Consider the following 27,169-nt stretch of genomic DNA (forward strand, 5'->3'; position numbering starts at 1 on the left):
TGGCTTCAGGCACGGGCTAGCAATGAGGCCCTTCGACCCCTTCACCTCGCTCCTCCCTCAAGCCTCCGGCAGACAGTCGCAGTCCTGCCTGTCTTCTCAGCCCCTGGCCCTGCCCTCTCCTGTCACACCCATTTTCACACATGGCTGCAGTGACGCTCTGCCTTGCCTTTCCAGATGGCCCTGCATTTTTTCCTGTTCCCCCACACCCCCAGTTTTATTGTGAACAACTGACAGGTATTATCATATGTATTTCAGGCCCACAGCATGGTTTGATTTACACATATTGTGAAATATTGGCTTAGCTAAAGTCTGTCTTTGCCTTGAGGGATGACGAGATGTCAGACACGCTTCTCTATCGGTAGATGTCAGGGTGTCCTGGCTTAGGGGCCGTTCAAGGAAACACACAGCATGAATAGTCGCAGGGCCAGGGCCAAGCTAGGGCTGCTGTGAAGAGACCTGGGCCTGGACAGCAGCCGCTCTCATGCCATCTAGCGAATGTCCCTCCCATGTGGAATCTTCACTACTTTGCACCTTTGTGTTTTTTTTAAATAATTGGTATTATTATTTTACTGTTATTTATTCATTTTTTAAATTTAATCACGGTGATATACACATTTACAAAGTTGGTCATGACTAGATTTCAGTCACGCAATGTTCCATCATACTCTGCACCTCTGATTCTCGTGTCCAGTGATCACTTTGGGGTGAGCCTGAGCAAAACGGGGCACAAATGACATCACTCTCACTGTAGACTCACATCTGTCCTGACCTGCAGCACTCCTGGGGGACCCCACTCGCCATCACGGTCAAAGGGTCATCCTTGCTGTGTCCTGGTTCAGGGATGTGGTGTAGACTAAGCTCAGGGGCGGCCCTCCCCAGACTTCTCAGGAACAGATGCAGGTGACATGTGTCCTGACAGAACTGCTCAGAGGACCGGGCAGCCCTTCTGCAGGGCGCTGCAGGCTGGGAGGGGCCCCGAACTGCTGAGGCCCCCCAAGGAACAGGGCAAGAGGGAAGGGCAGCATTTCTCCAGGTCCTGGCAGCCGTGCAGGGGCAGGGGATGCAGAGGGCGACAGCAGCTGGCAGGGACAGGCTTTGGCCTGGGCCTGGCCTTTACCTTTGTTCGGTCCCAGTGTTGCAGGGTCCAGGGGCTGGGAGTGGGAGGGAAGGGCTGAAGCTGGACCAGAGCTAAAAGAAAGTCAGTCCTGAGACTAACGGGACTGAGGTTTTGGGTTTTGCTGGTGGTGATTATATATATGTAATATATATACTGACTGGGAGCATACCCAGTGATGTTCAGGGCTTTCTCAGGGGTCAGTCCTGGGAGATTCAGAGCACCATATGGGTGCCAAGATCAAACCTAGGTTGGCCACATGCTAGGCAAGTGCCTTACCCTCTATGCTATTATTCAGGGTTTTTTTTTTTTTTTGGTTTTGGTTTTGGTTTTGTAGGTATCTCACCAACACGCCATAACTATTTTATTATGATACAGTCTTAGAACATAAGCAAGAAAACCATGTTGTATCCAACACAAGAGTCAAGGGAAGAAAAATTGCAGGTCTGAAATAGAGACAAAAGTGAACTCTTGTGGGATAGCAGAGAGAAAGAAGACTTGAGCTTTTATAAAAAGTAGAATAATGAGGCATATACAATTATTGTATATGCCTGTGTGAAAGAGATGAGACATATATAGAGGCTTTATATATTGTTTTTGGCCACTGAACAAATAATGCTTGTTATCTATACATATAAAAAGAAAAGAACTAGGTTCAGCTGCAGACATTTTGTGTCCATAACTGGTAGACATAGCAGAAATATTACAAAGGAATTAGGTGTATGTACCTGGTGATTTTAGGATGATGACTGAGAATTGGGAATTGTCCACTCTTTGGGAACACAGAAAACATTTGAAGTCGGTGAAGTTGCCTTTAGTAGGCAGGCTACCTTGGGTAATTTTAATTACTACTCGTAACAGCACTGTAAAAGTATTATTTAGAATAAGATGTCAGCCATATACTTTGGGGACCAATCACAGCACTGGTTTAAAGGAGATAAATTTTTATTTTATTTTATTTTTTTCCCCAAAAGGGTGGGTGGGGGAGGTTTAGGGCCACACCCAGTGGTGCTGAGGGCTTTCTCTGACTTTGAGCTCAGGGATTACTTCTGGTGGTGCTTGGGGGACCACCTTCAGGTTTTTGATGGTGGAAATAGATTTGGAAAGAAAGGGCTCTGTCTGGGCTGTCTGAAGGGGAAGAAAATAGGATTGGAGGCAGAGTGGGAGGGTATAATTGAAAGCAACTTAAAAAAAGCCATTTCATATTCACTTGGTCCCAATTCTATTCTGTAACAAAAAATAGAGAGTAGGGGTGTTGAAATGCCAAAGGGTACAGGTGCTGGGGAAGGAGCAAGCAGCCCCTGAAGGTGGGGGGCTGCAGGGGACAGGGCACTGTGTCTCCAGCACTTCTGGAGCCAGGACAGGACAGAGCACTCAGAGGAGCAAGGAGCTGGCATTTGCTTTTAGATAATTGTAGAAAAATGTGCCTCTGACTGAGAGCCCTCCAGGGAGAGGATAGGGAGTGTTATAAGAGGCAGAGAAAGTTTCTAAGTGAACCCGGAAAAGGGAGGAAACAGCAGATACCTGGGGGGACAGAACAGCTGGGGAAACACCAGCGGTCAGCCTCCCTGAGGGAGGTGCAGTGGCAGGAAGGAAACTCACTCTGTGCTCTCAGTCAGGAATGCATGCAGAGCTGCAGGGCTGGCACGAAGCTAGACAGATAGTACAGAGGAGAGGACACTTGCCTTGCACATGGCTGACCTGGATTTGATTCCCAGCATCCCATATGGTCTTCTTGAATCCTGTAGAAGTGATCCCTGAGCATAGAGCCAGGAGTAAACCTTGAATACTGCCAGGTATGATCCAAAACAAAAACTAAGAAGGGGAATGGACATAATTTAGTGAGCAGACAGATGCAATAAAGGTTAGGAAATACAAAAACCAGATTATGTGGACTTTAAAATCTGCAGTCGGGGGGGCTGAGGTGGGAACCGAGTGGAGGGCTCACGTCAGCATGCTGAGGCCTTGAGTCCGTGCTGATGTGGCCCCGGCTTTGTGAGACTGACCAAGCTGACAGAACACACTGTGTGTGGCTTCTATTCTGTAGGGAGCCTTTTTACAAGCCTGGCTCTTATCTTCTAGTCAAGTGGAGGCTGCTTGGGATTCCTATAACAAGGTTGCCACTGCTGATCTTATCATTTTGCCATTTCGCCATCACCCCTGCCTGATCTGCATTTTACTACTGTTCGTATGGGGGTCTAAGCATGCATACTATACCACCTCCTCCCAGCAGAGAGGTATAAGTATTGTAACTGCAGTAGAATAAACTCTCTCTCTCTCCTCCTCCTCCTTCTGGCTCTGCATCTGTTCATTCGGCTGTGTCCCCTCCTTAGCCCCACGAAGAGTCCTCCCTGCTGGACAGGACGGGACCCCCACACTATTCAAAGAGACAAAATAAAACAAAATAAGACAAAAACTGCAAGGAAGCCTGAGTCAGAGACCTGTACGGATGAAGCAAATGGTCACATGCACAACACCATGGGGAGCACTGTCGAGAGAGTTGAGTATAAATGCATATATGAAGAGAAATTTCAGTGCACATCTCATCTCACAGGGTTAGCTCAAGCAACTAAAAAAGTTATCTAAAGGGGAAAAAAATCAATGCCTTTAACTTGAGAGGTGGAGATTCTTAGGTGTCTACAGGAAGCACACATCTTATGTGTTCTGTGGTAACTACTTTAAAAAAATAACATGCTTGGTCACAAAAAAAAACCCCACAAAACTGTGCTGATAGATTAAAGCAGGGGTAAAGGCTACCTATTTTTATCAGACTCTGGCCAAATTGGTAATAAATAATAAAGATGTGACAGAAGTAACATCAATTTGGTGTATATTAGAAAACACAAGACAAGGAAGTGGATCCGACAGGGTGAACTCAGGTTTGAACTGACACCAAAAGATAGCGAAAAAAGGAGAGAAAAGGGACATCAATGAGGAAAGTCAAACTACTGGAAACAATGACAATAAGAATCCCGATCTTCCTCTGGGACATAGTGAAGCCACCACCTGTGGAAAACCAAAGGCCTAAGTGCTTGGGCATTAAAGTAGGGAGACAAAAATGAAGGGACCCATGGACTTAGTTTTTGTATCCAAAGAAAGGAGGTAGAAGGAATTGATCAAAAGGAAAATGGCAACCCATCAAGCAGCCGTTCCTGCCTTTCCATTGCCATGGCAGCCCCAGTGTGCAGGCTTGTCGGCAGGGCAGGCCTGCCTGACCTCATCATGACTTGCACTTTGCCTGGGAGAGGCAGAAGGAACCGAGAGAGATGCACAGACTAGAAATGAGAATAGACATCTAGTTCTGATTCCAGCGTGATGCCAAGAGTTTCGAAAAAATAACCATCAAGCCCGCAGCTAGTTTGGACATCTTGAGGACATGGAGGAGGTACAAGCATGTGGTAGCCTGTGTGCATGAAAAATGTGTGTGTGTGTGTGTGTGTGTGTGTGTGTGTGTGTGTGTGTTGGGGGTGGCGTGTGTCAGAGGACCTGTGGCCTGGCTTCACCGTTCCTGCTACTGTTTTCTTGGCCCTGGGTTTTACTGTCCCCTCTACCAAATACAGAGAATAGTCCTGCCTCTTGACATGGGGGTGAGGGTGGGAACCACCAGGGAACACACAGTATAAGTGCGGCAAGTGCTGCACTTCTGGATCTGTACCAATGGACCTAGCACCACAGACTACTCACCTGAGAGAAAGAAATGTGGGCTCCTGACTTGTTTACACATCAGAGGATTCTCAAGGACTCAGCACGTCATGTAGATGGCCCAAGTGTCCCAGGAGCCTCTGGAGGGTGCCATGAGCCCCTCACACCAGGGGCAGCCTCCCCACCGCAAACTGAGGGAGAAGTGTGTTGTTTGGTCAGAGAAAGACTTTTACGGAACACGAGATCCGATCAAGAAAGGTCGCAAGCAAATAAAAGACTGAGGAAAATATAGCCTTGCTGCAAAAAGCTCTTAAACATGGACAAGGAAAATAAACAGAAGTGGGCTGGGGCGGGGGGCGGTGCTCCCAGGTTCCAATCCTGCCAGCCTGGCAAAATCTTGCGAATTATTCAAGAGCACTTTTGTTCCCGTCATCTGGTGGATCCCCAATAGGCTCGGACAGCCCATGGCCTGGAATAAGCCTTTGGGGACAGTCATTTGGCAACACCCATGAAATTAAAATACCAACATGCCTGGGAGAAATGCCAACATTTCTAGGTCTCTATTCAACATTTCTGATATGGACATAAACAGACCATCAAGCTCGAGAGCACTCTTGGAACTTCACCAGAAACCAGAGAGCAAAGTGGCTTCCCACTGCCAGGGAGCTCCACAGTCTCAGTCATGTCAATGTTTCTCTTTCTGCTAACGCAACCCTGGAACGGGGCTGTGGACTCCTGTGGCCCCGCTGGCCTGGCCTTGGCAAGTGCATGCCCACACACCACTATGGGGCAGCAGCACCTCGAGTGTGTGTTTGATCAGCCCTTGTGTTTTAGAACGACACCCGGCCCCCATGAGCCAGTCACACTCACATCCACGGGGCAACATGCGTGAGTTCCTGACTACAGGGAGGAAGCTTCACAGCAGCAGAGGTGGCACTGAAAGAACTCAGCACACGAGTGTGCAAGTGTGCATTTGTAGAATTCTGTGCCTCTTGTGTAGGACAAAAACAAATTCTTGCCATGTTTACAGTTAAATTCTGTGTGATGGGGCACTTGATATGTTTGTTGTGATTTGGGGTGTGGCTTTTCAGACTCAGATCCCAGAATGGTGTGCCCGGGATGGCGTGCCCAGGCGTGCCGCCGGCTCCCTTTCCAGAAGGCGGGGTGACTCACAGAGAGGGTTCCGAAGGTCGGTGGTGACTCACAGGACCAGGACTGTGCTCCCACTGCCAGACCTACTCACCATGACTTGCATTTTTCTGCCTGGCCCTTGGACTCTGCCAGGCAGCCGTGAACCGCCCTCTTCACTGACCTCTGCAAACTTGGGCTAGCTTTTGCCCCAGCTCTTCCAGGAGCCCCATGAGGGAAGCTCCCAGGGATCAGGGTGAGGGGAGAGACCTCAGGCAACCCTGGGGAAGCATTGGCTTCCTGCCATCTCCTAATGGCCTCCCTCAGCCCAAACCCTGTCCCTTCTCTGGCCATGTGGCTAAGGTACAGAGAAGCATGCAGCCCTGGAGCCCTCGGCATTACCCAGAAGATAAGGCGACTGCTGGGAAGGAGCCCAGGATGAGGCCAGTTCCACTCCCTTACATCTCACCAAGGAGAGGTCGCCAACTGCTGACCACCTATAGAGCCCAGTGCCCTTGCAGCTCATTCTGGGTCATTGAAGAGTGCTTGGCCCAGGTCTCACGTGCTGCTGCAGGACTGGAGGAGACCAGTGGTCATCCTGATGTGGGGTCGATGAAACCACTACATTTACGTACCTCAGCCCATGCCTCAACACCCTCCCTAATGCTGGTAGTCAGCTCCCTAGCAGTCCACACTCCAGAAGTGTCTACGTGAAGGACCCCAATTAGCTGGAGGGAGAAGGCTATCAGGATCTCAGGGGAAGCTTCGGCAGTGGGTGCTGGGAGGAGGCACCCACCAGAGGGTGGATCAGGCACACCTCAGGGGCCTTCAGGGCCCAGAAAGGGCAAAAGGGAGAGAGAACTACTGCCCAGCTAGAGACTGAAGGGGATGGACAGAGGCGACCAAAGGCCCTCTGATGTCTCTTAACTTAGCGGACCAAATAGGTCCAGTTTCAGGAATGATCTCAGAGAGAGGCAGCAACTGAGTTATCCCAGGTTAGCCCAGCTGCCCCTGACCTCTGGAGCCTTAGTGAGATGGGGGCAGACCAAGTCCCGGGCTTGCCAAACGCTCAGTGGTCCACCCACCCCATCCGGCTCCCACTGCCGCAAGAGACTTAGCTCAGAGAGATGCCAGGTGGAGCCAGCGGCTGGTCCCCCAGCTCCAGAGCCCCCAAAACATGTGGCCACAAGTGTGGCCATGCAACACCTCCAAACTGCAGAGCTGACAGCCCAGTAGAAGCACAGGAAATTAGATGGGAAAATTGAGTAGAAGCCCACTAAGCTCAGTGAGTGAACACAAGGCTCAGCCATGATTAGAGCAACTCCATTAGGAGATAGATGTGGCAACAAGCAATATAAAGTGGATTATTCTGTGTCGGATGGGAAACTGGGACATTGGTGCAGGAAAGGGCACATGGGTGGCGGGATTGGTTTCGAATACCTGAAACAACCGTGTGGTGAACAACTTTGTGAATCATGGTGTTTAAATAAAGTTTCATACCAATAATAAGTTTAAAAATTAGGAGAACAAGCAAGTTTGAAGGATAAACCATCATTATGAATAAATTTTGTACTTACTTATTCTGGAAGGAATCTTCCCTTCTGAAATTCTTTCATGTGTGTTGCCTCACTAGGATGCTAGGATTCATTTAGATCAGGGCACAATTCCTTCAACTTATAGGGGAAGTCAGAGATCCTCTGTGTCTTTCCCAGGTCACACAGCTGGAGAACAGGGAAACGAGAGCTCTAAGCTGCCTCCATAGAAATATTAAAAATAGGCGCTGGAGCAATAGCACAGCGGGTAGGACTTTTGTTTTGCACACAGCCAACCAGGGTTCAATTCCCAGCATTCCATAAGGTCTCCCGAGTACCGCCAGGAGTAATTTCTGAGTGCAGAGCCAGGAGTAGCCCCAGTAATCCCTGTGCATTGCCGGGTATGACGCAAAATGAAAAAAAAAAATTAAAAAATAAATGCTTTATTTGTGACTCATTTAGAAAAGATAGAATAGAGTCCTGGTTTAACCTGTTTACAGCCTCCTCTATGGCAAATATATTTCAGTAGTGGGATTCACTTGCCACAAGTAGTACACGAGTTAGTGCATTTCTTTATTTGTCTAATGGGTCACACCTGGCTGTGCTCAGGAATCACTCCTGATGGGCTCAGGAGACTGAGGGGTACAGAGGATTGGAACCGGGCCAGCCTCATGCAAGGCCTGTGTCTTGCTGTGTTACTCTCCCTCCAGCCACAGTTCATGCATTCTTTACTTTGCTGCGGGAGGGGCCCATTCAATAGTGCTGGCGGGGCTATTCTTGCTGTAGAACTCTGGGTGGTGCAGGGGGAACCGTGTGGGCTCAGGGGGTTGGACTCTGGGCTCCCTCCTGCAGAGCACACAGTCTGTCTCTTGAGCCATCCCTGACTCCCTGACTCTGTTTGCTCTTATGCATTAAAGTTCCTGCTGTCACTGGATTTCTTCTTCTTGTGCGTGGTGTCCTCTTCCTGCCCAGACTCCTCTAGGGGCGCCCCGCTCACCTCTGTCCCTACGCCTCAGGCTTCTCTTTGCTCCTAGTTTGAGGCCTGAGTGTTCTGACGAGCTCTGGTCAGGCACTGTGCAGAAGCCTCATTTGTTGAGACTCGGCTGATGCTTCTCACGTGGGTATGGTTCGGGACAAGAAGTGTCCGCAGTAGTGAGGGGCTGCTTTCCTGGCTGCCTGTCAGGAACCACATGTGCTGTGACTTGTCTGGCGACGGTGGGAGTGGTGTCTGGCCCGTCTTCACTGCAGACCTCCCCCTGGAGCTCACTAAGCACAGACGTGGAAGGGGGCAACGGGGGCTCCGTGGCCCACCTCAGGAGGCAGCGTGGCACACACATCCGCTTTCGTTCTTCTGAAGGCTTTTTCATTCATTCTCCTACTTTCCAGGAGTGAGGGTGCTAAATGTGGTAGAAACTCTTGAATTGCTTTACTGCGATATAAAAGGACCCAGTGTTTCCTGTGTCCTCGTGGGGCCATCGCAGTCGAAGCATGCTCCTCTACTGTAGGAAACCCATATCCGCTCAGTCAGTCCTCACTCCCTCCTGCAGGTCCCAGTGCTCAACCCTGGTTTGCTCCCTGTCTACATTCTCTTCGCAAACCTGCCTGTCCTGGACATTTCACGTGAATGCCCTCACATACTTTTTCCTGTCTAGCTTCTTCCCCTTAGCCAATGGTTTAAAAGAGTTCTCCCTGTCACATTTCAGAGCTCCATTTCTTTCTCTGCCTGAGTAGTATTCCATTGTATCAAATGCCACTTTTTTTTAAATCCACTTAACTAATAAGTGCATTTGGGTTCCTCCCACCTCTTGACTATTATAAGTGTTGCTGTGAGTGGTCTTGTGTAACTTTTCCTGTGAACATGTGTTTTTCATCTCAATTCCTACCCATTTTTCCACTTTTTCCTCTTCATGCCCATCCCTCCTGGGTGAGCACACACCTGGGAGTAGAATTGGTTGATGTTATTTATATGTTGAGAGATCGAGGCGCTGTCAGGCACGTTCTAAAGTGGCTGCACCACGTTTTTAGCAATACTTGCTGATGTCTGTCTTTTAAAAAAAATCCCTATTTGTGGTTGTGAAGTGGAATTTCATTGTCATTTTATTTCATTTTGATGTGGGGGCCACATGGGGAGGTGCTTAGGAGCTGCTTCTGGCCTCACTCCCACAGGCACCGTGGAGGGTGGGCAGGGCCCGGCCTGGGCTTTCTGCACTGAGAGAACTCTGGACCTGCTGTGCTTTCCCCGTGACTGTTGACGGCAGGGTTTAATCATGTGTTGGGCATTTATAGACTTTATAGATTTTTTCCTTGGAGAAATGTCTGTTCCAATGCTTCAAAGAATCCTGTGTATTTAAAATTCAGTTACTTATCCTGTAAGGTGAAATTTATCAGCTAAATTTATCACAGGTGGGGTGGGGGCTAGGAGGTGGGGGGTGGGGGAAGGTATACTGTGATTCTTAGTGGTGGAATATGAGCACTGCTGAAGGATGGGTGTTTGAGCGTTGCATAACTGAGACTTAAGCCTGAAAGCATTGTAACTTTCCACATGGTAATTCAATAAAAAAAATTAAAAAAAACAAATAAAATAAAATTCAGTTACTTATCTTTTGTTACTGAGTTGCAATTATACTTAATACATTGTTTTCTTGATTGTAAATTTGCAGCACAATAGTTTTCAATTTGAGTTGTTTTTCTTCTGTCGTTTGTGCTGTTGGTTGTCTCTAAAAAATCTTTGCTTAACCCAAGGACATGAAGGTTTATACCTATATCTTCTTGTACAAGTCTGATAGATTTAGTTCTTACATTTAGGTTGATGATCATTTAGTATTAATTTTTTTTCTTAGGTAAGGCTGCAGCTTAATTCTTTTGATTGGGGATAATCTGATATTCTTGGTGATGTCTAGATACCATTTGCTGAAGAGACTCTTTTTTCTTCATTAAATCATCTTGACTCCCTTGTCAAAATCAATTCATCATAAATGTGAGGGTTTATTTCTGGACTATCTATTTTTTTTACAGAGTTCTCAGGTTTATGTCTCAGTTATACCGTATTCAAACACCATCCCTTCATCAGTGCCCATATTCCACCACCAAAATCCCCGGTATACCCCCGCCCCCCACCCCAACTGTATAACTGATGAATTTCACTTTATTTTCTCTTGATTGCGTTCCATATTTCAACACAAAACTCACTATTGTTGTGGGAGTTATATCCCCAAACAAGATAACCCTAATAAGGAGGCATTTGATAATTAGTTTTCCATTAAAAGATTGTATGTTTTCAGGTTTTAGAAAAGGTCGCGCGGCCGTGATAGCGGCCGCGCGGCTTAGATGTGTCCCAGTCCCGAATCCTGGAGCCGTGTTAGTTGCTGCTCAGTGTCGCCAGGGTTCCATCTGGAGAAGGTTTGCTGGTGGCACCTCCTCCTTCCGGCCCCCTGGTGTTGCTGGCCCCGATTCGGGTCCGGAGCATTGTCCGGGCCGTGTTGCTTACCAGAATGCCTGCCGCTTCTCTGTGGATTGTGGCAGCAAGATCTCTGGACTATCTATTGTTACTGTAATTTTGTTGTATTCTTTAAAATTGAGCACTTCAACTTTTGACCTGCGTTTTTTTTCCCTGTTTTTTTTTTTTTCCTACTTATTTAGGCACTGTGGTTTACAAAGTTGCTCATAATACAGTTGTTAGGGACTTAGTGTTCCAGCACCAATCCCACCGGTGGGACCTTTCCCCCATCACTGTTACCGCTTTCCCAATCATCCCCCAAGACTGCCTGCTTAGTAATTCTTTTTCATTGCTTGTTACAACTAAATGGCTAATGGAACTGTCAAACAATACTTCAGTGAAAGAATATTTGTGAATTTTTTAAAACTTTTGTTATATCTCACCACCACGAGATCATTAAGTCCTTGTTTGAGGATTTACTAAGCTGTGTTTTGCTAGTTGAGCCTTCTGTGGTGATGTTGTTGCTTATTGAGCTCAGGTGGTTTCTGTTACTCTCCCATCTGACTCGTGCTCCTGCTGAGATGTCAGTACTTCCAGGAACTCGGGGATCTGTAGAACTGAGTCTATGAGTTTGCATGTCGTCTGCCGTGGGATGTGGGTGCAGCTGCCAGGGCTTTGGTGGGTATCCGTAGAGGGTGAGGGGTGGGGAGAGGCTGCTCGCCCGCACTCTGAGGAGACCCCTGGGCTTTTAGCCGGCAGGTGTGTGCTGTGATGGGCACGTCCCTGTTACTTCCTCTCCTCCATACACTCCACAGAGATATTGTCACAGGGGAGTCAGCCCAATGGACACCCTCCGCAGCCTATTGACAACTTGTCAACTTACAAAGACAAGAACAACTGTGGGGTCAACATGTGACAGGATGCTCCCTTCTGTTTGCCATGGCTGGGGGTGGGACAAGTGAAGCAATTAGAAAATGACTCTGTGAATTGCAGATATCTGGAGCTTCCCCCAAGTGGGGTGGGGAGACCAGGCCAACTAGGGTTCTGCCCACTGGCTCCTAGGGTGTTCCTTGTCGTGGACCCACAACCCCTGTTGTCTTTCGCCAACTGCTGCTTAATTAAATTTCCTCTCCTTAGGCTTGTCTGCCAGGCCTGAACTCAGAGAACATTCCATTTTGGCTGGGCTTGTGATGTTTCCAGAGATTCTCACTGTGTGCTCACAGACACTCCCTGTGTTCTCTCACAAGAGGCCTTGTGTCTGGGTGGATGGGTTCAACTTGCAGTTTGAAGTTTCTGGAGGCTTCATCGCCACTCTGCCTTCCCATGTGCACGTGCAGGGACACGCAGAGTCCTCTGGGGCCTATGTCAGACCCACTTCCTGCTCCCGGGCTCTGGACCACATCCCACCCGATCTGGGCACCAAAGATCCTCCATGCCAAGTGCCAGTCTTCCTCCTCCTTTCTCACACAAGGGAGAGAGAGCAGCCTATTGGCTCAAGGCCAATTTCACCCCTTTGGATGACTCAGCACAAGCACTTAGCACTGAGCACCCAGGAGGCGATGCTGCCCAGGCTCTGCATGCCAAACCCGTCAGAGCCACGTCCAGCAGTGCTAGGGACCGAGAGGCCTATACCCAGCAACACTGCTGGCAGGTATGTGGTCTGAGGACCAAACTGGAATCAGAGGCACTCATGCGCCCTAACCCCTGTACTAGCTCCCTGCCCCAGAAAGCGCCTTTAGGCCAATTCAGTCACTCAGGGTTGCTGCTCCCGCATCTGCAGGATAATTTGGGACACAGGGCTGTTTTCTTCCATTTCTCTCCCAGGAGCTCGGTTAGTTCAGGACAGGGCATTAAACAGAGATCACTGCTTTGATAGAAAGTCCTGCCTGCCTGGGGGGCTGCGGGGAGGGGGGGTGGGCAACGAGAGAAAAACAATCAGCAAATAGTCCCATAAATATATATGTGGCAAATATAGATATAACAACCAAATGGGATAGGTTCCTGGAAAGATAAAAGGGGTGTTATTTTGTTGAGAGCAGATAGAGCAGGTGATATAAGAGCTGGCTTAAAGAGTTGCCCTGGAGCAGAGTAGCAGGAAAACATTCCAGGGAGCCAGTCCTGTACAAAGGTCCTGAGGTAGGTAATGGTGGGTGGACTGGAACATGATGGAAGCTCTGCGAAGTGAGAGTTCCCGGGGCTGGAGCAATAGGACAACAGGTAGGGCGTTTGCCTTGCATGCGGCTGATCTGGGTTCGGTTCCCAGCATCCCATTTGGTCCCCTGAATACCTCCAGGAGTAATTCCTGAGTACAGAACCAGGAGTAACCCCTGTGCATCGCCAGGTGTGACCCAAAAAGCAAAAAACTAACAAAGTGAGAGCTTCCTTCCTTCCTCCCTCACTTTCTTCCTTCCTTCCTTCCTTCCTTCCTTCCTTCCTTCCTTCCTTCCTTCCTTCCTTCCTTCCTTCCTTCCTTCCTTCCTCCCTCCCTCACTTCCTTCCTTTCTTCCTTCCTCCCTCACTTCCTTCCTCCCTCACTTCCTTCCTCCCTCACTTCCTCCCTCACTTCCTTCCTCCCTCACTTCCTCCCTCACTTCCTTCCTTCCTCCCTCACTTCCTTCCTTTCTTCCTTCCTTTCTCCCTCACTTCCTTCCTCCCTCACTTCCTCCCTCACTTCCTTCCTTCCTTCCTCCCTCACTTCCTTCCTTCCTTCCTTCCTCCCTCACTTCCTTCCTTCCTTCCTTCCTTCCTTCCTTCCTTCCTTCCTTCCTTCCTTCCTTCCTTCCTTCCTTCCTTCCTTCCTTCCTTCCTTTCCTCCCTCTCTCCTCTCTCTCTCTTTCTCCCTCCCTCCCTTCCTGCAGTACTCAGGCATCAATCTTGGCCATGCTGAGATAACCATATGTAGTGCCAGGAATAGAACCTGAGTCAACAGCAAGGCAAGAGCTTCCCCATTGTATTATCTCTCTGACTCCAGGTTGTTCCTTAAGATCAGAATTAGTGGGAGAGATCTGCTCAGGTCTTCATTGCCCAAAAATCTCTGAGGTGGGGTCTTTAAAGAGGTCATGGGGAGGTAAGTATGGACTCAGAAAGAACAGGCAGGTGTCAGTGACAGTGACCCTGGGAAGAGTGATACCCGGGGAGGGCGACTAGGGGCTGGGGAGAGGCAGGTGGGGGGCTGGAGTGTGGCTTTGCATGCGGGGGAGCTGGACTTATCCCCAGCAGGACATGATCCTTGAGCACTGAGCATGAAGGAGTCCGTGAACACTGCCAGGCCCCCAAATACACACACCAAAGATGTGAACTCATGTGTCTGCAAGAACTCATGGCAGAAACAAAACTCTTTGCAAATCAAGACCCACTGACTTGGCTTGAACAAAATCCTAACAACTTTGTTCTCCAGAGACTGAAACATGCTTCAAGGCCCCTTGATCTACTGTTACCGGCCAGAGCTGCTCTTCAGAACAACAGTGACAGAATCTAATGCTCTGCAGGGCACCCTGCGCACCAGGTCCTGTCTGATGGCTCTGCCAGTCCTGGTCACCTACAATGGTGCTTGCCAGCTGCTCTCCTGATTCCCAGGCAGACAGACTCTATGCTGAGTGGGCAAGGAGGCAATGGTCATCGGTGGGTTTGCAGGAGCCTGAGCCAGTGAGAGGACAGACGAACCTCATGAAGGCGGACAGGTTAAGGGAGGAAGGAGCTCTGGGACTCGAGCCCAGGAGTGTTAAGTAACTGATCTTAGGACACACAGCACAGCCAGGCGGCAAATCTACCCAGCCAAGGAGGTAGAGACTCAGACAGACATGGCAGAAAGTGGGGCCCGTGGCGGCCTGAAGTCGGGAGGGACTGAACAAGTGACCCACTCACAAGCACAGCTCCTGGGTGGCCAGTCAGGGGCCATGTGCAGGCAGGGCGCTGAGCCTTTATTTATACTTTATTAAGTATAGGAAGAAAATTATGAACTATAATGCTCTCAGTTTTGCTGAAAAGACTACATACACATGCACACATACGTAAGGTCTAGAGAGGAATCTGTCCCAGGGGATTTATCATGGGTTTGGAAAGGTTGTATGATTTTATTAATTTACATTTTTCTTTTTTTACTATAAAAAATTTAAAGCTATAAGCATAAGCATAAGCATATGTATATGAATCTTGTATTATTTAAAAGTCAATAAAAGAAGTTGGAGGCTGTGTACGCTCACCATGACTGGCTTCGCCCGCTGCTGACCTAATGTGACCAAGCAAATCAGAGGCACAGCATCTGGCAACTGCACTTTGGAAATCTGGAAACAATTCGCGATGGGCTGACTTAGTCAGAGTCCCCTGCCCAAGGCAAATACAGGTTTCTCGAAGGCTGGTCCAGCCCTGCCCACGCCTCATGCACACAGAAGGAAACAAAAGCTGACAACCCAAGAATTAATCCCCCAAACCGGGGCCAGTAAGGAGCAGAGATCTGGATTAAGCTACACCCCGCATTTGAATACTTAAAAAAAATTTTTTTTTAGTGCCTATACACACATCGTGGGCAGGGTTGAGGTATTTAAATGTGTTCCCTGTAGGTTGAACCTCACTCACCAGAGCTCCAGCTACAGAAGAGCCTGTGCTGAAGGTAATCTTCTCCCTGACCCTGCTTCTAACCCTCCCCTCTCCCTGCCCCGTTGGGCAGGGTCCCGCTCTGCAGGGGTCCCTCTGTCCCCCCCTAGAGCATCTTCTCCTGTGAGGTGCGGGTTGGGGCTGTGTGGCGGTGGTGGTCTCCCCAGGACCTGCGGGACTAGAGAGGGGGGCTGCCGGCCCTGCCGAGCCCCGTGCTCGGGGGCAGGAGTGGCGGCTAGGCAAGTGGGAACGGCTCAGTGCCTGACATTGGTACTTGGCTACGGGAATTTCACGACTTCCAGTTTCCTTTTCCTCGTCCGTGAGATGAGTTCACGAGAAGTAGTGCCTTCTCCAGCTGGCCACAGAGCTTAGATGAAAATCAAAGCAGGAGTCCCGCCTCCTGGCAGGAACGTCGGCATTGCTGAAGCCGGTGGGGTGCAGCGATGGTTACAGGGACAGGTGGCAGAGGAACCTCAGCTGCCTGCTTGGGGGTGTCAGGCACCGTGTTTGGTGCGTTCTTCTATTTGGGGGGACACACCCCGCTGTGCTCAGGGTTTCTACCTAGCGCTCTGCCCAGGAGCCCCTCCTGGAAGAACTCCGGGACACCACCCACTGCACTGCCGCTCCAGTCCCCGTGCTTTATGCTTCCTGGCTCTCTCCATCTCTAATCATGGTGATGATCACTCAGGGTGCTAGGCCCCAGCCCCAGTACTCTCCTGAGACCCCAGCAGTGTAGAGTGGGGGTGTGGCTGAGCTCTTCGTTCCCAGCTGCTGCTTAGAAGCTGTGACCCAGGTTGTACCCACAAGGCCAGAGGAGAGTTGTGTGTGGGTGGGGCAGAGGACAGCAGAAGTGCTGGATCTATTCCTGGCTGGACTTGTGACCTCCGTGAGGGGGTCCCTCAGCGCCTGTCAGAGGCAGGGGGTGGGACAGGACACCTCCATGCTTCTGGGGCCATGGTCACCTGCAGGCCTTTCTTGCTGTGCAGAAAACAGACGGGGCTCAGTCTTGGAGAAGGGGAGGCAGCAGCTGTGCAGAACCACTGGTTAGGGTTGGGGAGCTGCTCCGGGTGCTGATGCTGATGCTTAGCAGTGGGAGGGCTTGGGTTTGATTCTCAGTACCACAGGGTCCCTTGAGCACTAATTTGGGAGGAGCCCCCAAGAGCCACTGGTGTGACCCCCAAAACTAAAGCAAAAACAACCCCAGGAAACCACTGGCTAAAATCAGAGCACAGCATGTGTATATAGTATATATAAAACTATTTCCATTTTTCAAAAGGAAGCATATAATATTTGTATCTACATATGGATACATAATGCATGTATTGTGTATGTATTATAGATGCTATCTGCATGTTGGGAACTGCCCTTCTTATTTGCATTTGTATCTACAATGCATGTTTGCACAGTACAGTGGGACGTATCTCCTACTCTCTAACCTGTGGGTCTTTTCTTCTCTCTCCTCCGTTTTTTTTTGGGGGGGAGGGGAGGCGGTTGAGCCATACTCTGTGGTGCTCAGCTCTTACTCCTGACTCTGTGCTCAGGGATCACCCCTAGCAGGTTTGGGGGACCATCTGGGGTGCCGGGGACCTAACCCAGGCCAACAGTGTGCACGGCCAGCACCCTCCTGCTGTGCTCTCTCCACTCTTCGGTGTCCGTGTCCTTCCCTCGTTGGCGCTGGCTCCTGGGGCTCATGACTCTCTATTAGCCGTGCTGCTCACACACATGCACTCTGGGTGGGGAGTGGTGCTCCTCATTGTGGTGCTCACACAAGTCTCTTCACTGTCGTGCTCACTGGGTCCTGCCCATGAGCTGGAGCACACACCTGACTTGCTCTCTTACCTATGGTGCCCGAGACACACTCATCAGAGGATCTTTATAAAGCTGCTGGACACTGGGTCTCACTGGAACTTGCTCTCAGTGCCCAGATGCTGCACAATCTTCGCTCACGTGCATGCAGCAATCCAGGTGTTCCTGTAGCTGGGGCCCCGCCCGCTCCTTTGAGCGGAAGTGGCTCTTTCTGGCTTTGCTTAAACACACCGCAGTGATTCTTCTTCAGATGACAGACAGGGCCACTTCCTGATCCTCTCTGCAAACGTGATCGTCATCTGCTCCTTGGGCATGGAGACTGCCAGAGGAGTAAGGACGCCTCGGTTCAAGACCTGAGAAACAAAACAAGTCGCATTTCCTAGAGCTCCTAGAGCTCCCAGACCTTCCTCTCTCGATGCGATGAGTGGCCCAGAGCACTGAGGATGTGTCCCCGTGCCCGCGCCCCTGGCTCCCAGGTGCCCCCCTCTCTCCCCAGGAACCATGACCAGCATCAGCGACGTGGTGCAGCGGGCCCGGGCGGCCTTCAACTCGGGCAAGACACGCCCCCTGCAGTTCCGCATCCAGCAGCTGGAGGCGCTGGCGCGCATGATCAGGGAGCGGGAGAAGGACATCGCGGACGCGCTGCACGCGGACCTGAACAAGGTGCGTTCGCGCCGGTGCGAGGAACGCGAGGGGACAGAGCAGGGGCTGTGTGCTCGCCTCCCGTCTGCGGCGCCCGTGCCCCTTCCCCATGGCACAGAGCGGGAAGCCCCGCCGGGCCGCCAGCGTGGGGAACCGTGAGCAGCAAGGGCTGAGCCCCCTTCTCCAGTCTGCCTTTCTTCCCCGCTCTCTCCGCACTGCTCAACTATCCGTGCCCCCAACACCCCGAATGTCGGGGGTCCTTGTTTCTCCTCTGTGGGTGGGGCACAGTGACCCCGTTGGGACTCTGCTGGTTTCCTATCCCCCACTGTCTGTCCCTGGCCCTAAGCAAAACCAGCTTCTCCCTCCCTTCTTACCTCCCCAAGTCCTCTGGCCCTGTCCCCGACCCTTGCTGCCCTGGGGGTGAGCAGAGCGGCAGTGGAAGCCATCCTTTGCTGGTTTTTTTTTTTTAATGTCTCTTGGGACTGCTCTTTAAATTTTTCTTTTTAGTTTGGGGGGGATCCCACGTGCCAGTGCTCAGGTGACCATGTGAAGCTGTGATGCCAGAGATAAACCCGGGGCTCCAGGTACAGATCACGCACTCCAGCGCTTTGAGCCATCTCCCCTTGTGTTTGCTCACCTTCAATCAAAACACAGACCAGGAAAAAGCCCTCTCTGTTGTCTCACGGCTTCCAGCTGGCTTCTCTGAGCCCACCAGCAGCTCTGTCGTGCCTGCGCTCTGCACTCCCCTCTCCCCAGCCCCCCTGCTCTGTCCCCCCTGCGCTGAGGGTCTGCATTCGCTCCTCTTCTCCTCTCTACCCACTTCTTCAGGGGGCCTTAGGAGTCCATCATGGGCTCAGTCTCATTTTAGTCTATAATTGGTGTTCCCGACAGTACCCCCAACCCTGCCACACGCATGCACACACGTGCACATACACACGCACACAACCTTCTATTACACACATGTGCACACTCACCCACACACATGCGCACACACATGTACACACATATATGCTCACACACACTCTCAGTCATACACATGTGTACAACATACATGCTCACATGTGCAGACACCCCCCCCACACACACACTCACACAGGCCTCAAACACTACAGACCCTCAAATTATTCACAGACCCTCAAATTCAAGATACTCTCTGGTAACTCAAACTTGACATGTCCCACCTGGGCCCCCAGCACAGAAAGGCGCTCTCAGAGGCTTCTCCCCCAACCCCCCCCACACACACACAACACACTGTGTATTTGTCCAGCGCCTCCCCCTGCCTCTTCTGACCTGGAGGTCCCATGAAGAATGGCCTCCACCCCCTTGGCAAGCATGTTGGGTTTTGTCCCTCTCAACCACAGAGCAGCCCTGTGAGCCAAGGGCCAGGCTCTCATTTTGTAGATGGGAGGGCGAGGCTAGGAGAGGCGAGCAGCCCAGTTGGGGTCAGGGCTGGAGAAGGGACCCCCTCACCTGCTCTCTCGCCCAGAATGAGTGGACGGCCTACTATGAGGAGGTGCTGTACGTGCTGGAGGAGACCGAGTACATGATCAAGAAGCTCCCTGAGTGGGCGGCTGATGAGCCTGTGGAGAAGACCCCCCAGACTCAGAAGGATGAATCCTACATCCATTCAGAGCCCCTGGGCGTGGCTCTCATCATTGGCACCTGGAACTACCCCTTCAACCTCCTCATCCAGCCCATGGTGGGCGCTATTGCTGCAGGTAACAGGCTCTGTGCCCCTCGGTGGAGGAGAGCCGTGGGGCTCGGCCTGTGAGGAAAGGGGCACGGAGCCCATCTCTGCAGCAGCCTCATATCTAATCTGCACAGCCAGGTCTCCTGGTGCAGGAGGCACAGGGAGCTTGTGTGTCAGAGCCGTGACTGAGGCCCCTGCTCGCTCTGCCCTTGGGGCTGGGTTGCATTGGGCTAAGAGGGATGCTGCTTCCTTAGCAGCTGGGCCGAGTTCTGCCCCCAGCCAGGCCGTGGTCTTCCCTATATTTCCTCCTCTCTTCCCCCACCTCTGGGCTAGTGTGCACACGGCTCGTTCTGCCTTCTGTGTCCACTGCTCTGGTGTCACCCGAGTCTGTGTGCTCTGCAGGGAATGCGGTGGTCCTCAAGCCCTCAGAGCTGAGTGAGAACATGGCACAGCTGATAGCCACCATCATTCCTCAGTACCTGGACAAGGTGAGTCTCTGAGCCCCGGGAGGGGAGGGCTGCACAACAGGGATTCTTCCAACCAGGGCCACCAGCGCTGGGGTGGGGACAGTGGCTCTGTCCTGCCAGAGAGCCCAGGCTTAGACTTGAGCTCGGCTGACCAGACAGGGGTCTCAGGGGGCTGCACGCTTCTCTGAGTCCCACTTCCTCCTTGGCTGGGAAGGATCTGTACCCAGTGATCAACGGCGGCGTCCCTGAGACCACGGAGGTTCTCAAGGAGAGATTCGACCACATTTTCTACACGGGGAGCACGGGTGTGGGGAAGATTGTCATGACCGCTGCGGCTAAGCACCTGACCCCCGTCACGCTGGAGCTGGGGGGCAAGAGTCCCTGCTACGTGGACAAGGACTGCGACCTGGACGTGGCCTGCAGGTGAGCGGGCGGCGGCTGTGCACGGAGAGTGCGGCCGTGTTCATAGTCGAGGTCCAGGCAGCTCAGAGCATTTCTTCTTGGTTTTATTTTGGGGCCACGCCCGGCTGTGCTCAGGGCATACTCCTGGTTCTGCACTCAGGGATCACGGCTGGAGTGCTCAGGGGGCCATACGGGGTGCTGGGGCTCAAACCTGGGTCAGCCCCTTGCAAGCCAAGTGCCCTACCCACTATCACCTCTGCCCCCAGAGCAGCATCTCATAGATCTCCCCCGCTGCCTCCCCCCTACCAAGTACATGCCTGAGGGGCAGGGCCGCTTTCCCCACCGAGGCGGTGCTGAGCCTGCAGAGTCAAGGGCTTGAACAGAGAGGCCAGAGACTGCTCATGCCAGGCAACCCCTTCAGTCCCCCAAAATCCCCCCAGTCATGGATGAAGTTGGGGCAATGGGCCCGCTGGCCCCTCCCCCGATCACATGTTCGGGGCATGGATCTGGTCTGGATCTGAGCGGAACATCTGGGGATCTGCTGTCAGAGAGTGCCCAGCTGCTGTCTTCCACTTCCCCAGCGCCCCCTGCAGCACGCGGTCCCGGGGGTCCGCCAGGTAAAAATCCACCCTGGGCTCTTCACAGACGCATCGCCTGGGGGAAGTACATGAACAGCGGCCAGACCTGTGTGGCCCCTGACTACATCCTCTGTGACCCTTCCATCGAGAGCCAGATTGTGGAGAAGATCAAAAAGTCCCTGAAGGTGCACGTGGGTCCCCGGTGGGAAGAGAGGGGCTGCAGAGAGGAAGCAGGGTGGCTTTATGCAGAGCTCAGGACTTCAGCAAACGTTGGCTCATGTTTCTGATCAGAGAAGGAATGCAAGTCCGTTGTAGGGCTCTGCAGAAGGATTCAAAAACAAAAAGCAGAGACCTGGGGACTCCCACCCCCAAGAAAGGCTCAGCTAACACACCGCATCTCCCTCCCATTTCTGCCAAACTGAGTCCATTCTGAACCGGACGTTTGAACCTGATGTTTCCGCAACACAAAAGCGTCCCCTCGCACCACAGCCCACAGGCCCAGTCATCAGGGCCCTGTGGCGCCAAGCTTCCTGCACTGGGCCCTACGCTGGGGCCACCGCCCGGACCCGCGAGCGCTCCTGAGGCCACTCCTCTCCCACAGGAGTTCTACGGGGAAGACCCCCAGAAGTCCCGTGACTACGGGCGAATTGTCAGTTCCCGGCACTTCCAGAGGGTGATGGGGTTGCTGCAGGGCCAGAAGGTCGTCCACGGGGGCACTGGCGATGCGGCCACCCGGTACATAGGTACGTGCCGCGCCCTTCAGCAGGTCTGCCCACTCCCAGAGTGGTGGCCAGCGGGCATGGTGACAGGGAGAAATCTTCTTCTGGGGCTACCTGTGGGTGGGGCTGAACTCAGCTAAGTGCCCTGCCAACCCCTAAGCAGACCCCTCCTCAAAGCAGAGAGAGCGGCAGCATCTCCCCACCCCCTCAGTGCTACCAAGGAATGACCCCCAACCTCCACAGTCTCCCCAAACACAAGCCAAATCAAACCCACCTCCTCTGCACAGTGGCATAGTCCAGCTGTGAGAGCAGAAAGTGTGGCTCAGTGTCAGGCCTGAGGGTCACTTCCCGCACCCCACGGGGCCTCGAAGTACTGACATGAATGAGGCACACTGGCAGGGGCTCAGGTGGCCCTCAGGGGAGTGTCTATCCCCAAGATAAGGATCCTGGGCTGAAGCCATAGCACATCGGGTAGGATGCTGGCCTTGCACACGACCGAATGGGGTTCCATCCCAGGCATCCCATGTGGTCCCCAGAGCACCGCCAGGAGTGATTCCTAAGTGCAGAGCTAGGAGGAAGGCCTGAGCATCACCTGGAGTGACCCCAAATCAAAACAAAGAAGTGAAATAAAAAATGGATAAGGCTCCTGGGCTCCCCGCAGCCCCCAGTAGGCTGACGGTCCCCAAACCACCTGTGAAGGAGCTGGAAGGGCCTGGCGGGCAGGGCTCCCGTGCCTATGGGCTCTGACTGTTTCCTGCCTCAGCGCCCACCATCCTCTCCAACGTGGACCCGCAGTCCCCGGTGATGCAGGAGGAAATCTTTGGGCCCCTGCTGCCCATCGTGCACGTGCGCAGCCTGGACGAAGCCATCCAGTTCATCAAGCAGCGCGAGAAGCCCCTGGCACTCTATGTGTTCTCCAACAAGGACCAGGTAGCGCAGCGCACGCGGAGAGCTGAGCCCGGGGCTGCACGCAGGGATTCCGGCAGGCCAGGTGACCTGGCCAGGTCACTTCATTTTCCTGAGCCCCTTTCTCTGCGTCTCTGCAGGCGCCTCCCTGAGCAGGGGACCGGTGATACTGGGATCAGGGTCAGCCGAGACAGCTTTGCTCTTATGGGTTCCTGTCAACATGTGCCCTGTGGGGAGAGTGGGGGTCCTGGTGGCTGAAGGAGGCGCCTGGGGAGGGGGGAGGCTGGAGGATCCCTGAGCTGGGCTGAGGCTGGGGCTGGTTTGCTGTTGCAGGTGATTAAGAAGATGATTGCAGAAACTTCAAGTGGTGGGGTGACAGCCAATGACGTCATCGTCCACATCACTGTGCACTCTCTGCCCTTTGGAGGCGTGGGTGAGTTTGGGGCAGGACCTAGCGCCCAACAGCCCCCTACCGAGGTCAGGGCACACCCACCCAGTGAATTCAGCAGGGATCATGGGTTCCCGCTCACTGTGGGCGCACCCACCAGACACAAGTCCCTTGAGTGCTGGAATGCACAGGGTCCCCGGGGCACCAGGACTGCTTAGAGAGGCCCAGGGGGGTTGGCAGGGCTGACCTCCACTCCCAGCACCTGGGGACGGGCCTGAGCCGGCTCCTCCCCCCAGGGAACAGTGGCATGGGCTCCTACCACGGCAAGAAGAGCTTCGAGACCTTCTCCCACCGCCGCTCCTGCCTGGTGAGGCCCCTGAAGGATGACGAGGCCATTAGGGCCAGATACCCACCCAGCGCCACCAAGGTGAGAAGGGGGAGCAGGGCTGTGGGGGCTAGGCTCGGGGGCACCCGCAGCCTCACTGTCTGTGACCTCCCTGCAGAAGACTCGCCACTGAAATGTTCTGGCCGCCTCAGCTCGCCACGTCTCCCCAAGACCTGTGCCTGCTTCTCCTGGTCCACCCCGAAGGCGCCCCACTCCCACACCAGCCGCCCGCCCCACCCAGGGCCAATAAAGGTTCCAATGGTGTTTTCCACCCTGCTGTGCAAATATGTGTGTGTTTGTGTTTTTGTCATGGCTAAGCCCCTTCAGCGTGGCTTAGGGCCCCATCGCCCCTCCTGACCAGCGGGTATGGCCCCCGAAGCCTTTCCAAGTTGGAGCCCCACTGGGAGGGGGGGGCGGTGCCAGGGGCAGTGTGCTTTCCCTGGGGCTGGTGGCTCCATTTGGGGTGTCCTTGGTGACTGAGCCTCCGGAAGTAGACAGAAGACCCAGGCTGTGGCTTTTGCTGTATTTCCGGAAGCTTCTGGAATTTTCTGAAGTTTCTGTCACCCAGGAAAACAGCTTCTATGTATTTGTCCAGCTGCTCTTGTTAGGGTCTGGTATCGATAATTTCCCCCTCCGAATCCGAACAAAGAGCTCAGCCAGTAATGTAATAAACAAGCGGAGTTTATTAGCCAGCTACCTGGGGTCAAGCTTGTAGGCATGCAGGCCCAAGCAAGACCCCGAACAAGGGAAAAGCCGCAAATTTTATAGTCAGTGCTTGTATCTGCTTACATCCCAACCCGCACGTACGAATTTTAACGAAAGCATGAGTGAAAATGTAAGTTTCATGATTCAGAAGAAAACGTACTTTCAAATAGTACAAACAAGCAGTTACAGATAGATACTCTAGACATGTTTTCAGACATTTTGGCAGCTACCCACCCTGCTTGTGTCTGGGTGGCTTCTATGGACAGTGAGTAGCAGTTATGAAACTATTTGCCAAGGCCGAGTTGTCAGCCCAAATGACCTTCCCTCACAGATGGCCCGGGGGAGAAGTGGGGGTCGTAAGAAAAATAAAAAAGTTTAAGTAAAACAGGATGTGGAGCAGGAACTGGGCATGATGGAGTCGCTGCTGCCCCCCTCTGTGTCCAAAACTCTCACACATCATGCAGGTGTGGACAACATGTGGGCAGAGGAAGGGTCTGACAGAAAGTGTGTGTGAGTCCCTGCATTTGATACCACGTGGCACTGCCGGGTGTGAAGCGCAGCATCTTCGGGGTGGCCCCAAGCAAACATGAGCAACAATACAAATAAACAAAATGACTGAAATTGGAGGCCAGTGTACTCCTCTCAAATTAGGTTTGACAGCTGGGCAGGTTCTCAGTGACAGAAGTGAGAACCCCCTGGGTGATTTCCGGCCCTAGCCATGGGCAAGCTTGGTCAGCACCAGGTCACATGGTGCCCTGGAACTTTCCCATCGGGCAATGGCTGGGTCCAGCTCCATGGCCCGAGGAAGCAGACCCTGGTCTCGACTGGCACCGAGCTACAGCCAGGAAAGGCTGCCAAGCTTCTGGAAACAGACCCTCCTTCGGATGCTGGAGAAAGTGTCCTGATGCTGGACGTGGTGGACTAGGGGGCCAGTGTCTGGTCAAGAGTGACGGTCCGTGAGGAGAGTTCACTGTGAAGGCACAGCCACCCCCACGCTGTTCTCACGGCACCAGCTTCACCTGGGCATCTCCCCCTGTCCCTGCACTCCTGTCAGTGTGGTCCCCCCAAACCAAACTTCTGCTTGGCCCACAGCCCCTCCCAACCTCAGCTGCCTGCACCTTCACTCTAGCCAGAGCCGTACCTTTCATTAGTGCCCAAATATGCCCAATTCTGCATTTCTACCTCCACCACCCCCAGCCAAGTTTCACTGGAAGCTTCTTGTGTCATCTTTCTTCTGATCAGGCTCCCCAAATCTTCATTCTTCTCTGAGCTCCCAGGAGATATTCGTAAAACAAAACATCAGGCCTTGCCACTGCCAAGATATCCATGTAGCCTCCAGCATCTCTGAGACTGTGCCCCCCACCCAAAAATAAGAAACTTAATTCTCCCTGGCTAAAAGTAGGAAGAAGGGGGCAGAGTTATAGCATAAGGGTTTGGGCTCTTCTTTTGTTTATAGGTAATCCCATTTCAATCCTGGAATTGAATATGGTTCCCAGAGCCCACCAGGATAGAGCTCACAGTCAGGAGTAAGCCCTGGAACCCTGTAGGCCCCCAAACCAATAAATAAATAAATAGAGGAAGGAAGGAAGACTAGGGACATAGCTCAAAGGGCTTGGCATGTGGCAGGCCCAGTTGGAGCAGCCCCTGTGAATCGCCTGATGTGACTCAAAAAATACAAAAACAAAACAAAATATGAAACTAAAGGAATTTCTCCTTTCCTTTTCCTTATTTGTTTAGTTTTGGTTTCTTTGTCTTTGGCCTCACCTGGCAATGCTCTGGGGTCACTTCTCACTCTGCACTCAGGAGTTACTCTTGGCAGTGCTTGGGGGACTGTGTGGGATGCTGGGAATCGAACCAGGGTCGGCCACGCGCAAGGCAAACGCCCTGAGTTGGCCACATGCAAGACCATTGCTCCATCTGCTGTACTATCTCTCCAGACCCTCTCTCCCTATTCTTTAGAAAATTTACTTTAGAAAGTTTGTCATTATATGTATTTTTCTTTGTCTCTTTGAAATGTGTGTAAATCTTTTTAGAAACCAAGTAAGCCTCTTGCCAGTGTTCCAAACCAGGATGATTTTTTTGTTTTGTTTTGATTTTTACTGGGGAGCACCTGGCAATGCTTGGGGGCTTCTCCTAACTCTGCTCGGGGTTCTCATAGGGACCACAAAGTGCCAAGAATCAAACCAGGAGCATTCATGGCAAGTGCTTTAACCCCTATAATGTCTCTCTGGCTCCAAACCAGGGTGTTTTTACCAGGACCCAGGAGTCATCTATTAAGAAACAAGTGAAGATACAGATGAATTGAGGGTGTCAACCCACACATCAAGGAAAAGGAAAGTTAAAGGAAGAAACTCAGAGTACGTGAAAATAAAATGCTTTTGTACAGCAAAGGAAGATTATGCAAAGTGAAAAGTCAGAAGGAAAAAGACAGGTGTTGAGTGATTTCACTTATGTGGGTTATCTAAGGATATGAAATTGATGAACACACAAAATGAAACAGAAAGACAGCCATGGACCAGAGAGAGAGAGAAAGAGAGACAGACAGACAGACAGACAGACAGAGACAGAGAGAGAGTATAGGAGGTGAATTGTTTGTCCTGCCCACAGCCAGGTCTGGTTTGATCTCCAAGTATCAGCGCTCCCTGAGCGGCACCTGGGAAGAGAAGCAGAGGCGGCAGTCACTGTGTTTGCTCCTGATTCTCGGGTTCTTCAGTATTTTTCAGAATGAAAATATTGAAAAATAAAGATGCTCAGAGTCAGAGTTGGAAGTAGAAATGTTTTTTAGAATGTTTTGGGATGTTTATTGGAAATGTTTATTAGAAGAGGAAAGAAAAGGTGCTCCCATGGGGGAGGAGCTTAGTGTAAGACTAAGCCAGGGTGAGGGGTTTGTGGAGGCCTTTTGAGGGCTCCCGGCCTCATTTCTTGGTTGGCAGGTGTTTGCAAAAGGTGCCAGAAAATTTCAAGGATGTATAGCTGGTCTAAATCTCTCTGGGCATTTTTTGCTGCTTGTCTTGGTCTCCCTGTCAGCCTCGGACC

At 51.9% G+C, this 27,169-nt stretch overlaps 1 protein-coding gene across 1 annotated transcript; it reads left to right on the top strand.

The window, feature by feature from the left end:
• Positions 1 to 15,433: 15,433 nt before the first annotated feature.
• LOC101538498 (aldehyde dehydrogenase, dimeric NADP-preferring) lies at positions 15,434 to 23,704 on the top strand. Its single transcript, XM_055139663.1, has 11 exons — positions 15,434 to 15,461; positions 17,748 to 17,914; positions 19,380 to 19,611; positions 19,986 to 20,071; positions 20,265 to 20,473; positions 21,098 to 21,215; positions 21,632 to 21,773; positions 22,513 to 22,679; positions 22,989 to 23,088; positions 23,340 to 23,470; positions 23,547 to 23,704. Exons 2-11 carry the CDS (start codon positions 17,753 to 17,755, stop codon positions 23,559 to 23,561), a joined length of 1,362 nt encoding a protein of 453 aa, XP_054995638.1. The 5' UTR covers positions 15,434 to 15,461; positions 17,748 to 17,752; the 3' UTR covers positions 23,562 to 23,704.
• The last annotated feature ends 3,465 nt before the right edge of the window (positions 23,705 to 27,169 follow it).

This window comes from Sorex araneus, chromosome 5 (assembly GCF_027595985.1).
Source record: "Sorex araneus isolate mSorAra2 chromosome 5, mSorAra2.pri, whole genome shotgun sequence".
Classification (NCBI taxonomy): domain Eukaryota; kingdom Metazoa; phylum Chordata; class Mammalia; order Eulipotyphla; family Soricidae; genus Sorex; species Sorex araneus.

Coding starts and splice junctions, on each gene's coding strand:
- LOC101538498 (XM_055139663.1), top strand. CDS start 17,753: ATGACCAGCATCAGCGACGTGGTGCAGCGGGCCCGGGCGGCCTTCAAC. Junction 20,072..20,264: donor TTCCTCAGTACCTGGACAAG/GTGAGTCTCTGA, acceptor TTGGCTGGGAAG/GATCTGTACCCAGTGATCAA. Junction 20,474..21,097: donor GACCTGGACGTGGCCTGCAG/GTGAGCGGGCGG, acceptor GGCTCTTCACAG/ACGCATCGCCTGGGGGAAGT.